This window comes from Ctenopharyngodon idella, chromosome 3, assembly GCF_019924925.1.
Source record: "Ctenopharyngodon idella isolate HZGC_01 chromosome 3, HZGC01, whole genome shotgun sequence".
Lineage (NCBI taxonomy): Eukaryota > Metazoa > Chordata > Actinopteri > Cypriniformes > Xenocyprididae > Ctenopharyngodon > Ctenopharyngodon idella.
Genome location: NC_067222.1, coordinates 10615537 through 10631774, shown reverse-complemented (window position 1 = coordinate 10631774; position 16238 = coordinate 10615537). Strand labels below are relative to the sequence as shown.

The following is a 16238-nucleotide window of genomic DNA, read 5'->3' as shown; positions in this document are numbered from 1 at the left end:
TTTAATAGCAATCATTTGAAATGTGTGGCTTAAACATGATACACTTTTCAACCTACAGAAACTATTTTTTCAATTACATGCTCAATTAATTAATTTCCATTTTTCATACATAATTTTTGCAACATAAAAAGCTGTCAATCACATTTGGTTGTCTTTCATCATGTTTTATGTAATAAAATCAAAAATATTAATTCTCATAGTTTAATTAGCGTCTCATGTATGGAGTCATTGTTTGTCTCCAATAGAGACAATAACAATATTAATGTCATTCATCTGCACTTGCGCTGCTACATGTGTTTCAACAGGAGGAGAGAAAATCTCAAATTTACAACAATATGCATATTATTTATATAGAGTATGTTGTGACACTGATGTATGTTTCTGTGGACAATGTATGATTTGTGTTATAATTAACATCTGTTCAAGATTACCTGCTTCATCTGAAGGCTGAGCTCCTCTATAACGCATCAGATTATCAGACACATTCATAATAAAGTAATATAATCATTTGTCTAGTTCCCAAAACACAAGCATGTGTGTCTATTTTTTTTTTTTTTTTTTAATGTTTGAATTGTTTTATATCTACCATTATCTTCTGTTGTTGTTCTGTTCTCAGATGAGCTTCAGGACCTGTGAAAGAGAAACTTCATAATTTATTCAATTAAGAGAAACATACAAAATGTACAAAAACAGTATTTTTAAACTTCAGTTTCTCTTTCATTCACTTCATTCTACTTAGTGAAATGATGAAACGTAAAAAATAAATAAATGTCAAAAAAGTCTCAGATGTAAAAAGATGTCAGATCAAATTAAATGTTTGCATATTTACACTGTAAATCACTTTAAATCACTCTTACATAGAACTAAAAACACTTAAATACCTTTTTTTCATGAAACACTCAATATTTAACAGAAAGTGTAAGATGTGACAGATTTCTCCAGAAATGTCATTCTTTTTTTATTCCAGCAGCTCTGAGAAACTCTTCCTCCCACACCTACTTTTAGTTTCATGATAACATGAGATCCCTCATTCATCTCTTCTACACTGTTTTATCTCACTCACTGTGTTTCTGACCATACAGAAGGATGAGAATGATGTATTTCATTACACTGCAAATGTCAGTGTTATTAAATCTGCTATTAGAATTATTATAGCTTGTCCTCCTCATGTCTTGTAATAAAAATACTCACTGTAATGCCGATCTTCAGACACAAACTGTCTTTAGTGAAGTTAAACTGTTCTAAAAAATCACAGGTTCATAAACTCTTCAGATGTTATCGGCTCCGTCCGAAAGAGCTCAGATTGGACATTTACTGAATACACACGGTAGTTTAAATCACAAGAAAATGTTGTACTTCTGCAAAATATCAGAGAACAGTGTGTGTGTGTGTGTGTGTCATGACCATAATGATATAATGGCTTGATATTTACCTCTATGTACACATGAATAAACTGAAGATGTCAGTATGGAGGACACAGCAAAACCCCAAGAACCCAGGCCTGTATGTTCATGTGTGTCCACACCGAGAGTGTTAAATTAATATAGAAACAGTGTTGAAGTTAATGAGAAAATGAAGTGATGATTGAGCATTAATGATGAACACGTGAAAACTAAATTAGGATTCTTATAAACCAACATTATGTGAAGAGATCAAACATGATTTGACCTCCAGAACAGACCATGGCATGTTTTAAAACCTTTCTGAATTAACAGAAATACTGTGAAGTATATAATAACATTTCAATCTGTTCTCAGTTGTTTTCCAAGAGCAGCTTTATCAAACTTATGAACATTCATAAAATGGATGATGTTTTCAGCTTCAGCTTCAGCTCATCATAGACTTGTACATGTAAGAGTCTGTCTATATATATATATATATATATATATATATATATATATATTGTCTATGACTGTAACAAATCATATCTGTGATGAATGAAGACAGCACAGATACACAGATACTTGAAGGCTGAAGTTGGTTGAACAGGATACTTCCCCAAAACATACTGATAAATTGTAGTTTTCTCTCAGTGAGAGGTACAGACAATATTCATCATTATTCTCGAGTGTTTGAAGATGAAAAGGAAAATAAATGCTTTAACATAAGTTGAAGAAGTCATTCAAATTATTTATTTGGAAGGATACATATTGATTAATTACTTGATTATAAATCACTCAAAAGATGTATATTGAAGCGGAATATCAATAAACAAATATATCAATAAACAGTAAAATATAAGCACATATTGACAGCGAGGCAAATGAATAATCACTGTTCTGAAAGGCCCTCAGTCACCCTGTTAGATACATTTATATACATAGTATGTACATTTTATAATAAAAGGTATTTCATTTAAAAATATATCCAAGAAAAAGACATAATGATAAAAAAATAAAACAGTACATTGATATTCATAAAGTGAATAAATGATGTGATGAATGAAGAAAACTGAAGATGAGAGTAGACATATGAGTGAGATCTGATGATTCTCCTCGATCATCCGTCTGATCTCCTGAAATGATCAAAATCACACATTAAATCAGCTTCACCTCGTCTGCTCCAGACGGCTGCAGTGATCAATAAACAGTAACTCACGTCTCACGCCACTACTGATGACTGAACTGAGTTTTCAGAGCCACTGGGAGACGCTGCAACAGAAAATCAACTTTTAAAATGTCATTCCGACTCATTCCAGAATTTCTTCTGGATTTGCAGAGGTCTTATTCATACAGTGTTTACAGAACTATTAATTGTACGATGATTCATTGTATAATACTATAATCTTTATTTACTTCATGTCAGAATTTATTTTACATTACCAAAACATTTTAAGTTTAAATATATAAATATAATACATTATTCTATATAGACAGCTCGGCCACCTCTGATACCTTTACACCAAACACAGATTACAGGGTACTCACGTTTAGCAGGAACATATCCTGAAAAACAATCAAAATGAAATCTAAGTTCAATAATCAAGAAAAATGGTCTTGAAAATAAAATGTCACCAACATTTTAATTCTCAAAAGGCATTAGTCATGAAACATGAGCAGTGAGAATTTCTGTTGTTCAAAAACTAGATTTACATAAATTGTTGCTTTAAAGGGTTAGTTCACCCAAAAATGAAAATTGTCATTATTTACTCACCCTCATGTTGTTCCACACCCGTAAGCCCTTTGAAACACAAATGATGAAATCCAAGAGCTATCTGACTCCTCAATAGACAGCAATATAATCAACACTTTCAAGGTCCAGAACAGTAGTAAAGACATTGTTAAAACAGTTGAAGTGACTGCAGTGGTTCAACCATAATGTTATGAAGAGACGAGAATACTTTTTGTGCACAAAAATAATAACTTTATTCAACAATATCTTCTGTTCTGTGTCATTCTTGTTTACATCCAGTGCTTCCAGGCTCTACGTTTGAATGCCATCTCAGTATTGGCCAAAGCTGGTCATGTGATCAGCACAACGCATCCGTGTGATGCTGACGCAGGAGCCGGCCAATAATGAGTCGGTGTTCGGATGTAGAACCTGGAAGCGTTGGATGTAACTAATGTATGAGAATGACACAGAAGAGAAGATATTGTTGAATAAAGTCATTATGTTTGTTTTGTTTTTGTGCATAAACAGTATTATCATCACTTCATAACATTAAGGTTGAGCCACTGCAGTCACTTCAACTGTTTTAAATATGTCTTTAGTAGCTTTCTGGACCTTGAATGTGGTGGTTAAGTTGCTGTCTATTGAGAAGTCAGACAGCTATCGGATTTTATCAAAAATATCTTAATTTGTGTTCCGAAGATGAACGAAGGTCTTACGGGTGTAGAACAACATGAGGGTCAGTAATTAATGACAGAATTTTCATTTTGGGTGAACTAACCCTTTAAGGGACATTTATGTAGGAGAGGATTTACGAACAATTAAAAAAGAAACTGGTTCTGTCCTACTAATTCAAATAATACTACATAATATGACTATTAGTACTAAGATAATAATCATGAAACATTACTGTTTCTCACCTGACTTCAATTTCCTCTGATATAACAAATACCCGACGACAGCAATGATGAGCAACAGCAACAGCGACAGAATCACCACAGGAACAACAACAACAGTCATGTCAACCGGAGCAGCGGTTTCTGTTTATTGAAAACATACATCAGATTGCTGAAAGATTCAATGTTAATAAGTGGTTGACACCTTCTTGACAAAATTCTGAAGACACAAAAACTAATTATACAATACAATACAATACAATACAATATTTATTTATAAAGCACATTTAAAAATAACCAATGTTGACCAAAGTGCTGTACAGGAAAATGAATAAATAAATAAATAATTAAAAAAAAGACTATGGAACACACAGCAGTAATAAAACAATCACAGCAAAGATTAAGGTGTATTGAATGTAAGAGAGAATAAATATGTCTTTATAACAGATTTAAAGGTGGAAACGGAGGGAGCAAATCTAATGTGAAGAGGAAGACTGTTCCAGAGTTTCACACCTGCAGTTGTAAAGGCGCGATCATTTCATTTTTTAACAGTAAGTAGACAGAGATCACAGGATCTTGAACCTCTAGAAGGAGTGTACGGATGAAGCATGTTAGTCAGGTACTGAGGTGTCAAATTAAGGAGGGCTTTATAAACAAATAGTAGAATTTTAAAATCAATGCTATATTTATCAGTAACCAGTGCAGTGTGGAAACAACAGGAGTTACGAGCTCATACTTGTGTCTGCATTGTGACGCAGCGGTTCATTGGTATCTTCTGGTCTCTCTGATAGTGGTTTGAGAAAACATTCATTGGCTTCTACTTGTACAAAGTCTCTTACCATTATTAGTCCTGATTTCATTCTCTGTCAGAGTCTTTCTGATGGTTTTGTTCTGGTGTTTCACCACACAGCTGAACTCATTCTTCCTCCACTCATCAGGTTCAGCCTGGAGGGTCACAGTCTTCTGGAAGGTGCCGTCCTCATTGGGAAGAAGGTTACCAACCTTCACATTCTTATAAAGCTCTTGTCCGTTTCTCATCCAGGTGATTGTAATATCACTGGGATAAAAGACTGTGACGTGACACAACACTGGAGAGGAGGAGTTCTTCTGTAACAGAGACACCTGAGGAGAGACTAGAGAGAGACACTGAAAGGTTATGTCAAGCGTAAGTTTATTTTTTGCATATCCAGATGGGTCTTGAAAGTCTGGACAGAAAAAAAACAAACTTATTTGATTATTTGATTAAAATTTGTGTTTATACACCACTTCATTTTAAAGATTAACACATTATTGTTCATTTTGTAAAATTCATATACTATATTCTATACACTCAAAGAATAAAGGTACAAAAGATGCCACTGGAAAGGTACCTGTTCAAAAGGTACAGCACCTAAAAGGTCCATATTGGTACATTTAAAGGTACGTATTAGAAAGGTACAAAAGTACCTTTTGGGAAGGCACTGCCCCAGTTACAGCTTTTGCATGTTCCTTTGTGAGAGTGTACAAGCAAAAATGGGCTGAAATATTTGCATGCTATCAAGGTGCAAATTACAAGGAGTTTCATGTATCATCATGAATATGTATCTTCATATTTACTTATAAATATGAATATAAATTTCTATAGCTCTGACTGATTTTAAAGTGTCATTTCTATGCACTGATAATAATCATGTACCTGTTTTCTCCAGGCTGCTCTTTCCAAGCTGCAGGAGCTTCTTCAAAGTGTCGATACAATCAATTTCAAGGTAGTGTTTCCAGTGCACAAGACGGTCGGTTGCATTGTTACACGTCTCTTGAGCTCTGAATCCTTGCATCATTGGAGATATCCATTTATCACTCTTCAAATCCAGAAACAGGAAATCCTCTCCATCGTATGCATACTGACGGAACACATTTGTTTTCCCAGTTTCATCGTTCCATTCACAGCCGTAGGTTATCTGGTATGTGTGCTCACCTGAGGAGACGATATGAATAATGCACTCTACGTGAACAAACAACTGTGATATTGCGTTTATACAACAGTTGAGAAGGTGCTTACTGCAGAGCAAATGGGTGGAGCTTACGTTAGCTAGACGTCCAGCGAGGGGGAGCTAACGTCCAGTGAGGAGGGGCGAATGTACAACCACACCCTAACCACACCCTAACCACACCCTAACCCTACCCACAACTCTATCTCTCCACCCCACTGGACGTCCAGAGAGGAGGAGCCGGCCATCATAGACTCTGCAGTGAGTACCACTTGCAACAGTTTGACTTCGACGGCTCAAGTGTGTAAATAAACAAGAAAAAACAACAGATTGTCTTTAAAATCTTTTAAAATCTTTAAAACCCTCTTTTGTGAGGAACTACTTCCTTCCGCCACGGATTCAAATCTCAAGTTGACAGTTTAACAGTTGAGCCCAAACCTCCATTACTAATTCTAAAACATCACTTTAAAACTAGTAACGAAGGAACATTGAGTCGCTTCATTGAAGCTTATTGTATTGTGTAGTAGAGGATTATGAGAGAGAGAGAGACTAAACGAGTGTATCACCTGTATGCGATATAATATTCATTCTTTCTCTGGAATTCTCTTCCTGCTCACTCTGTTGTGTTAATAATATCTCTGAATTTAAATCATTACTCAAAACTCACCTGTTTTCTGAATGTTATTCCTCTGATTTGATGAATTGATTGCTCTGCATTATTACTAATATTTCTCTGAATGTTATGTTATGTCTCTTAAGTCCTGTTTTGTATTTTTGTACTTGACTCTATTCTTCTGTATGCTTCCCTGTCCATTATTGTCTTTCATCATTGTCTACTCGCATTATCTCTTCCTTGATAATTGTACATTGTAAAGCGTCCTTGAGCCCTGGAAAGGCGCTATATAAATAAAACATTATTATTATTATTATTATTATTATTATTATTCTGAGGCCTGTTGAATGAAACTAGTTGAGCAAACTCTTGAGTTTCAGAGTAGGTTTAGAGTTGACAGAACTAGACAAACTCAACCTGGGGCCTGTACTATGAAGCCGGATTAGCTGGCTTTCAGATTAGTTTGCCCCAATACTGGGTTTTAGGTACCATGAAAGTAACTTGACTTTTAGCAGTGATCATCACCATAGTAACTTACGCTCCACAGCTAACCTGCTCCAGGGCAGGTTATGTTCTGGTTCAGAGATCTCAAACTGAAATTGCACAAAGAAGATGTAAGCTAAGTGACACTGACACACCCAACACAATAAAGTCACTCCCCCAGTTTCTCTTCCTCCAAATTAAAGGGCACTATATAGTAAAAACAAATATTTAACGATGAAATTGTCTGGTTTTAATGATAATTAGAATTATTTTATGATTTTAAATATTATTTGATCTATATTTTTATTAATCTATTACACACATGCAAGTTTAGTTTAACTGTTGTTATTAGGCATTTAGTTTCAATGAACATTAATATATATAGATCATATGTAATATAAATAAGGTGTAAATATACTCTTTAAATATGACTACATGTGACCTTGTATGTTTGAGTATCGCTATATATTATCGACTATCAACTTCACAACTTGCACTTGCGCTGATAGAGAAAAATCATTTCTTTTATTTGTCCTCTTTCAAAGACAAGTATTTTCCATTAGTGTAAATGTGTTTAAATTTTTCATTTTTTAGCAAAAGAGTTTTGAATCGTGCTGGCTCTCTCGCGAGAAGTGAATCAGAGTTTATCTCTCCTGTAAGGCATGTGATTGGCTGTTCACCAGTTATGTCATGCATTCATGTGCACGCGCTCCAAAAACTCAGGATCAAAGCCTGAGTTGACAGAGAAAGTTGATGATCAGCATCATGGTACCAACAAATCCAGATTGGAGTGGTTTGGTTTTGTCAACTTGAAACTAATCCTATAACCCTGAGTTTGTTCAACTACCATCATGATACAGGCCCCTGGTTTAGATCAGGATCAGCTGTTGCACAACGCTTGGTATAAACATTCTCTGTCGACTCAGGTTTGATCCAGAGTTTGAGGCAAACAGCCAATCACACGGAACATGGAAAAGCATCAGTGTGATTGACTTCATTTGATTGATGAAGAGATTGTTATGTAAAACTATCATGAACTGAAATATTTACAAGGCAGGAATAAACACTGCTGCAGTTTGAAGCAGGAGATACAGGGGGAGTGGCTTTATTGTGTCAGATATATGTCACTTTTCTCAGAGCTGATTGGTCCAGTTTTGGTTTGCGATCTCTAACCCAGAAAAAACAAAACACCCTTAAACCTACCCATACCGTCAAACCTGTCCCTAACATAATCGACTCCCATGCCGGAGACCAGGGTTTGAGTCCCAGGAGGGGTTACACAAGCCGCTCTAAAAGAAACAATTGTTATCTGAAGTGAAAGGCGACAACCACATATATTGGCAGTAACAATAGACATGTGTAAATGTAACATTTTATTCAACAACATGCACTAAATTCCTGTTGGATTTTTCATTTGATTTTTCATTCTGGGTCATGCTATCAGAAGCCAAATATTATGTGTGAATGTACTTGTGATGATGTGTTCACCGTACCTGCTGACTTTGTCCAGATTTTGTTTAAAATCCAGTCATGTTGTTTAATCAATGAATATGTCTGACTGTCCCAGAAATCTGATTCTTCATTCCCTCTCATCCATTCTGTTTTTGGTGAAGCTTTCGTTGTGTTGATGTCAAAGTACATAAACTGAACGTCATTAACCAGACCAATTGCAGTGAAATTTTCGTCTCCAGACACAGAAGTGTAGAAATATTTCAAAGAGTGTTTTCCTGTGGACAGAAATCAGCCATATTAAATGGGCTTATATCACCAACCACCTTGTCACCAACCATTTTATCCATTAGCATGTGTTTTTAAGCATTGTGGTTTAAAACAAGTGATTTTAAGCCTTTGAATCACAGTCAGCAGTGAAAGACAACTCATTTCTCCATATGCGCGAGAGACTGTTTCTGAGAGCTGTTGATTTGATTAATTTATACAATGTCTGATTTTAGCATTTATTATTTATTTGTTCTCCTGTAGTTTTTTTTTGTCCTATTGCTTGTGATTAGCTTCTTATTCTTATTTCATTGTAGTTTTTTGTGAAATTGACATTGGTGTCAAGAATTAGGAAATTTCATCATAAAATCCTCATGGCATCTGTTAAATAAATGTTATGATAAACTTTCAATATTTCAGTAATATGTCAAGCTTGGAACTGTTAATTATCCTGACGTGGCTGACTTTTATTTTGTTTTAAAGTTGCTAGTGTAATTTTCATCAAATCTAATGTTTGCCTGCATAATTATTATTCCAAGCACAGCTTGTATAACACAACTAATATTACCATTTTGCCAACAAATGCAGCTTTTCTATAATAACCACAAACTAATTCATAAGTTATTTTGTGTAGCCTACTTTTTCACACACAAGATATTCTGAGACGTGTTTTTTTGTTGTTGTTGTTGTATGTTTTTTTTTTTTTCTCCACAACATGGTAATTTTTGACCAGAGATTCAAGGAGAATGATAAATGACTGATTCTTCTTCTGCATTATAGAAGGAGCACAAACAAGGTTCATTCTCAAGGAACCTGCCCAGTTTTTAGAAGTGTGATATTTATGATTTACTTGTCAATCTCTGTCACAGCGAGCATGTAGCATTTCCAAAAGAGAATTGTATGACAACAAATAAGAACAAATAACCAAGAACCTTTAATAAACACTGAGATATACAGCTACAACACATACCTTTAACTCTTTCTCCACCAGTTTTTTTTTTTTTTTTTTGAGAGAGAGAGAGAGAGAGAGAGAAAAGAAGTTGCCAGCATTTTTGACAGGCATTCTTTACAATCAACACCTGAACACTGATGGGAAATCTACTCTGAAACTGGTTTGACAAGCTACTCATAAGTAAAACTAGTTAGGCTACATTCAAACTACCCTCCTAAAAAAGTTTTAAGCTGTAATGTAAGCTAACTATCAAAAAGTAGCTATCTCTATTGAAACAATTTTTTACAATGGCATTGTATATTACAAATAACTGAATAATTGTTCATTTTTGATGAAGATTGTTTTAAGTAAAAACTGTGGAGTTAAAATACCGTAATGCAATACAATTGTGATGTCAAGAGTGTTTTATTTAGTAAACTATCCAAAGATACACACAAAACTCCCATATCTCAGACTGTCAATGTGCAAAACTGCTACAAATGTAATTTTGTTCAGCATGTTGACAGGTTATTGAACACAATTGCAAACGCACAAAAATGAAAGTAAAAATACCTAGCAGACAAACGATATGGGTCTTTATTGCTTAAATACACAAATGGCCACATAAATATGATATTGATCACAGTAAATAAACATTTGTTTTAATGATAAAAGTTACTTCCAACGTTAAAGATAAATGCAAATAGATAAAAACAGTAGATAAGCTCCGTTCTGGCCAAACCGGAAGTTCTGTGCGTTAGTTTTTAAACGTCAAAAGTAAAATGAATCTACATCTAAACCCAAAATAAACTCACCGGCAAATGCGAGGTGAATCCCAACAAATAGTAGTAGCACAGAGGATCGCATGTTTGTTTTAACATGTCGTCAACAGTCTTATTTTTAAATCATCTTTCTAGAAAGCCAGTTGAAGCCGGTGTCTTTTCTTCTTAACACACCTGTCTGAACGCACCTGAACTAAAGAAACCCCGCCCACTCGATCATCGAGTCATCAGTCACTATGCCGAATTACTGGGTTGTGTTATTATTCTGTTAAAAGGGACTGAAGCCATCATGAAGTCGTGTACTTCCGATTACGGAGCTAATCGCATTTTTTTTTCGGGGGTCTGCAAAATTATTACCCCCTCGTTGAAGTCGCTACCTGAATTCGGCACAACACCTGATCGCAAGAAAAAGTTCGGGTACGATACAAGCGAGCACTGGTCAGAAATATAACCTCCCAGATGCTGTACAGGTGTAATAACGTTCACGTGATCAGACTGATGAAGCCTCTGTATGAATGAACGCGTCTCACCTGTTTGAATGGAGATTTGGGGCCATCTGTTGGACATACAACAAACATCAACACTGGAAAGTACTCTGAAATAGGCTACTGTATAATAAAATGTGAAATCTTTTTTTTTTTTTTTTAAGTTGGATTGATCACAGATTTAACTAGTCATTACCTTTCTAGTTCTGCTTGAGTCGCAGTGAGCTGCTTCACTCCCTACACAGACAGCACCGTTGAGGAGCAGAAGATCTGACTGCGTTAAGATGAGAAACAGCATCTGTTATCCAGTTACACAAACACCTTCATCTGTACAGACACTCTCACTAAACACATCACAACACATGCTGAACGAACCAGAATCATCAGTCAGCTTTATTTCTACAGCGCTTTATTCAGTACAGACTAATTCAAAGCAGCTTCATTGTAATAAACAGGACAATAACATTAATAATCTTACACTTAAGTTCTTCAGTTATGAGACGAACACAGATTCGGTAAAGCAGCTCTAAAAGAGTCATTATTATCAACTCAATTCAGTTCAATGTTGATTCAGTTCAGTAACAGCACAGTTTCACTGGCAGGTAGAAAAATAAGAAAAAATGCATAGCTTTTCATAAAAAATGATATCTTATATGAAAGAAACATAAAATTGTAAAAAAAAAAAAAAAAAAAAAAAAAAAAAAAAAAAAAGATGCCCCACACAAAAGCACACAGTATTCATACAAATACTTTAGCTAAAATAATATGTTTTTAAAAAATGTCTAGGTTAATACTTGTTCAAAAGAATCACTTTTGCAAAATTTGTTCTATTTTCTGTTTATTTTTATAAATAAAAGAATTCATTTTTGTTAAATAAATATACTGTCATTAAAATAGGCCTATGTAAATATAAAAATAGATCTTAAAAATACAGAAGCAAAATTATTTTAAAAAGTAATAATTCTGAAGGCATTAAGGAGATCCCATAATAGCCTGTTTAATATAGATTTACAGTAGTAACAATAAATTATATTTTATTATGATATGATTAATATCATATTTTAAAATATGATTGTTTCATTACAAATATGGGTATTATCTCTAAGTTGGATACCCATTTGATATATGATATTTACTATGTAAATCTAACCATTTACCCAGCTATTCATTATCATGTAATTTATCGTGCCTTTTGCCCCAACAGCAGGTCCACTTTTTACCCCAAATACCATACTTTTACATATTCTTCTTTATTGAAAAATTGTTGCTTTAATTACCTTGAACAAAACTGAAAATCATTAAGAAGACTGAAAATACAAACATTAATTTAATGGATTCTCATCTGTTACTTAAATCAACAACATTTTTAAAAACATTAAATATTAGATCAAACTACCTCAGAATCAACTTTGCATTGCTGCCTGTGATCATGTCAAAGATCAGACAAATTTGCATGTGCTTTCGAAAAGCAATATTTAGGAAAGTGCTGCGGCAAGTTTTGAGTTTTGTGCCATCAAGTTTTGTGCCATCTAGTGGTTTAGAGAAAAATAAAATCAAAGGCGCCTTTTGCCCCATTGTACCCTACTTGCCTGACTGCACTGTGCCAAGTGTAAAGTTTGGTGGAGGGGGGATTATGGTGTGGGGTTGTTTTTCAGGGGTTGGGCTTGACCCCTTAGTTCCAGTGAAAGGAACTCTTAATGCTTCAGCATACCAAGACATTTTGGACAATTTCATGCTCCCAACTTTGGGAGCGGAGACTGTGAGCCAGGCCTTCTCGACAACATCACTGCCTGACCTCACAAATGCGCTTCTAGAAGAATGAAGAATATTTAGAAAAGAAAACTAAAATGGAAAGAGATTGTAAATGACTGGTGCGAGAGAGAAAAATAGAGTGTGAGAGAAGAAAACGAGTAGATGAAATAAGAGAAGAAGAGAGAAACAGATGGAAGAAAAGGATTGAAGATCTGAAACGAGAGCGAGAATAGAGAAAGAGAAGAAAAACAGAGGAGAGGGAGAGAAGAGAAAGAGAGAGATGAAATGAAACAGAAACATTAAGAGGAAATAGAGGAGATGAAGAAGAAACATGAAGATGAAGCCAGAAAACAAGCAGAGGAGTTTAATGAGTCGACAGAAAGAAAACTGCAGCATGTTCTGGAGCTCACAGAGATGATGAAAGAGTATCAAGAACAAACTGAAAAACTGAAAAATAAACCAGATTGTGTCATTCACTGATACTTCTGAAAGTCCAAAGATGAGACTCATACGACTTTATTAATGCTTACCATCCTGAAGTTTTACTCTTATCATTTTTGTTTAATGGGAGACTATTTGATTGGGATCGTCAATTGGCAACCCAGAAAAAGGTCAAAACGTTGTAAAATCTCTTTTCGCCTGCCAGATTTTAACACTAAATTATTTGCCCACAATAGTGTTATTTTATTATTCTGATCCTGTTCTGATGGACAATGTCATGTGATGGACTGGCCATATGTTCAGGGTTTCAAATACCACAACATTATTTTCCTCCATTTTCTCCTCATGTGTACTTCATTACACTGACAACAGACATTGTGTTTCATTTTGATCACTATAATGAATTCAACTCTGTTTTAGCATCTTTTATTGTGTTTTTTTCTTAATAAGGGACAAGAAATAGACCTTATGATAAAAACTACCATAAATACATAAATATGTGATTCATTATTATTCATTCATTCTTAAAATCAAAGTAAACTTTGAAAAAAATTAAACTTTTAAAAAAGTACACTCCACAGGAGGAGTTCCCCAGATGAGTTCTTTGTATTAATATTTTAATAAGTATATATTTTGTGCAGTAATAATGAGACACTCACCTCGAGAGAACAGTTTAATCACCGTTTTATGACATGTTTTTTTTAAATCTTTTTCTCTAAATGTTTTTTTCCACTGTATGTTTTACTCAGTGCTGTTTCTTCAGTCCTGCTCGAGTGGATGACAGCTCTTATGAAACAGCTCTGTTTCTGTGATACTGATTAAATAATCAAGTTTGTGTTTCAACTTCAAATGTGAAATTTATTCAGTTTTCAATTTAACTTTTATGATTTTTTAAATGATTAAGTGAAAATACAATATGTATTTCTACCTTAAATTATGTATTTTTTAAAAATTATATACACACCATCCAAACCATTGGGTCTGTAAGTTTTTGAAAGAAGATTCACTAAAGCTGCATTTTTTTTTTTCCTTTATCAAAATACAGTAAAAAAAAAAAAAAACAACTAATTTTGTGAAATATTCTATAATATTCTATCTTTTATGTCAAATGTAGATCTTCAACGTCTGTATGATGTTATTTTATTAGGTGTGTGTTCGACATCGGCTGCGGCTGGATGTAACGGCGAGAGTAGCCGCGTCGGACACTTTCTGCTTCTCGTAGTGACGCTCGCGCTGCGTTTACATACTTTATCACAGTTGAAGTGAAATAAATGCAATATTTGACTAATACACAGATGTTTCAGAGACATTTTCATTCAATACTTTATGTACTGTATGAGCTGAAGGGAGGCACAGAGACGCGGACCGCTGTAATTTTACCTGCGGGTGTCGCTGTTTGACAGGGTTTCTTTAGAAAAACGAGTGACTTTTACACTTTTTGATGTCAAATTTTGTAACATTTGCGTTGTTTTATTTTTGTAATATCCATTATTGCCTCCCTTGCCTCCTCGGAGGAAACGCCCCTGATATAGGCCTACTTCATGTTTAATTCATCGTGTAAGCAGGCACGTGCACACATAGACATAAAAGGGGGCTTGAGCCCCTGCCCTTTTTATTCCTCGAGAGAAATTGCCCTTTTTTTCTGGGGTGCTCTTTTTTTTTTTTTTTTTTTTTTTTTTTTTAAATAAATGAAAAAATATTCCTGTTTGTGCACAGCTTCCCTGTCAAAAATATATTTACTGAATAAAAATAATAATAAATGCTATATATCAGGACGGCTTTGTCGAGTTCAGCAGCCCTCCCTCCGCGACACGCCATTCATTCTCGCACGTGCGCGCGCCACGCCCCACCTCATGTTTGCTGCTGGCTGAAAACTTGTGACAACTATGCCCGGGAAAAGACAACAGCTGTCTGGCGATGAGAAACGAAAAAGAAAAAAGCCCTAGATGCAAGGCCGTAACCACGTCTTGAACATCGGGGGGACCTTTTTTTTTTTTTTTTTTTTTAAATAAAGCATAAAGAAACAAAACAGTGAACGAAACTGCTGCTAATACAATGCTATATCAGATACGTACAATAACAACTGTAGAAAAAAAATAAAATTACGATGTCCAGAAATCAATTTCAATAGTATATTGAGAACTCATTTTTAATGTGATATAGTTTCACAATACAATTTATTGTTAGTTCCGAGATTCTTCAGTTTAGTGAATAAATATATCAATCCGCAATAAATATTTAAATTCCCTAATGGAATTGTTTTGTAATTTTACCGGAAAAATATAACCTCCGCAATGGCGTTAAGCCCCGGGTATACTTCGGCCGTCCGCCTTCGTGCAGGGCTGGCCGCACATCCCGTCCGCGTGCAGCCCAAATTTCGAGACCACGCGGACGGTGCGCGTGCAAAAGCGCATGCGCAAGCAGGACAGAAGAGTCCACTAGGTGGCAATACGTACAGTACAATGTGCAGTCGTCGAAGAAGAGTGTGTAAAGAGCAATTCAAAAACAAGACGAGTAAACTGCCTTCTCCGTCGTTTTTCATTCCTGTTTTCTTGGTGTATCTTCTGAACTATGTTGCAATGGATGCACTATTTTTCTTCTCCCATCCTGCCCAGCGAATGTCCCGTTGATGACACGATGTCTGGTAAAGAGTATAGAAAAAATTGTACTGCGCATGTGTCAAACTCGGTCATCCGCGCGCATCCGTGGTTTAGTATACTTTAAAAGATGCGCGGACGCGTCCGGGCGCGTAAAGTGAAGTATACCCGGGACTTTAAGCGATCGACTGACGCGCCCGTCTGTTCTGTGAAGACTGTGTGCACGAGCAAAAAGAGAACGTAAACCCCGCCTGCTTTTTAATTCGATTGGCCATCTCAATCATTTTCAGATTCAATCATTGACGAGCGTTCTTAGACAGCTGAGGCAGACCAGACTAAAAATGTAACTTTTAAACCTCTTTGTCATCCTAACAACATGCAGAGAGCTGTAATGAAGTGCAGCAGAGCAGTGTAAGAATTTCAAATATTGCGGGGACGATTTGGCCATTCCTAATTATTGGGGGGTT

General features: G+C 35.3%; 3 protein-coding genes across 3 annotated transcripts in view; 1 reads left to right on the top strand and 2 right to left on the bottom strand.

Annotated features, from left to right (window-relative positions):
* LOC127509878 (gastrula zinc finger protein XlCGF52.1-like) overlaps positions 1-16238 on the top strand; it is a 298674-nt gene that overhangs the window by 233325 nt on the left and 49111 nt on the right.
* Positions 1-16238, bottom strand: part of LOC127509890 (GTPase IMAP family member 9-like) — a 58828-nt gene that overhangs the window by 7199 nt on the left and 35391 nt on the right. The window lies entirely within an intron of this gene.
* On the bottom strand, positions 2110-10874 carry LOC127509974 (DLA class I histocompatibility antigen, A9/A9 alpha chain-like). Of its 2 annotated transcripts, XM_051889409.1 has the most exons (8): positions 10530-10874; positions 8561-8794; positions 5680-5958; positions 4844-5137; positions 4029-4148; positions 2928-2945; positions 2599-2651; positions 2110-2515 (listed from the first exon to the last, which is right to left on the bottom strand). In XM_051889409.1, the coding sequence occupies exons 1-7, from the start codon at positions 10579-10581 to the stop codon at positions 2602-2604; spliced, it is 1047 nt and encodes a 348-aa protein (XP_051745369.1). In that variant the 5' UTR covers positions 10582-10874; the 3' UTR covers positions 2110-2515; positions 2599-2601. The 2 variants fall into 2 exon arrangements, with proteins under 2 accessions (XP_051745369.1, XP_051745370.1); XM_051889410.1 differs by lacking the exons at positions 8561-8794; positions 10530-10874 and adding an exon at positions 8277-8503.

Bases quoted from the DNA above. Each gene is read 5' to 3' on its own strand.
- LOC127509974 (XM_051889409.1), bottom strand. From the start codon at position 10,581: ATGCGATCCTCTGTGCTACTACTATTTGTTGGGATTCACCTCGCATTT. The intron at 8,795-10,529 runs GTGAGTTTATTT...TTCTGTCCACAG, and splicing joins GATTCACCTCGCATTTGCCG to GAAAACACTCTTTGAAATAT. The intron at 5,959-8,560 runs GTACGGTGAACA...TCGTCTCCTCAG, and splicing joins AATCTGGACAAAGTCAGCAG to GTGAGCACACATACCAGATA.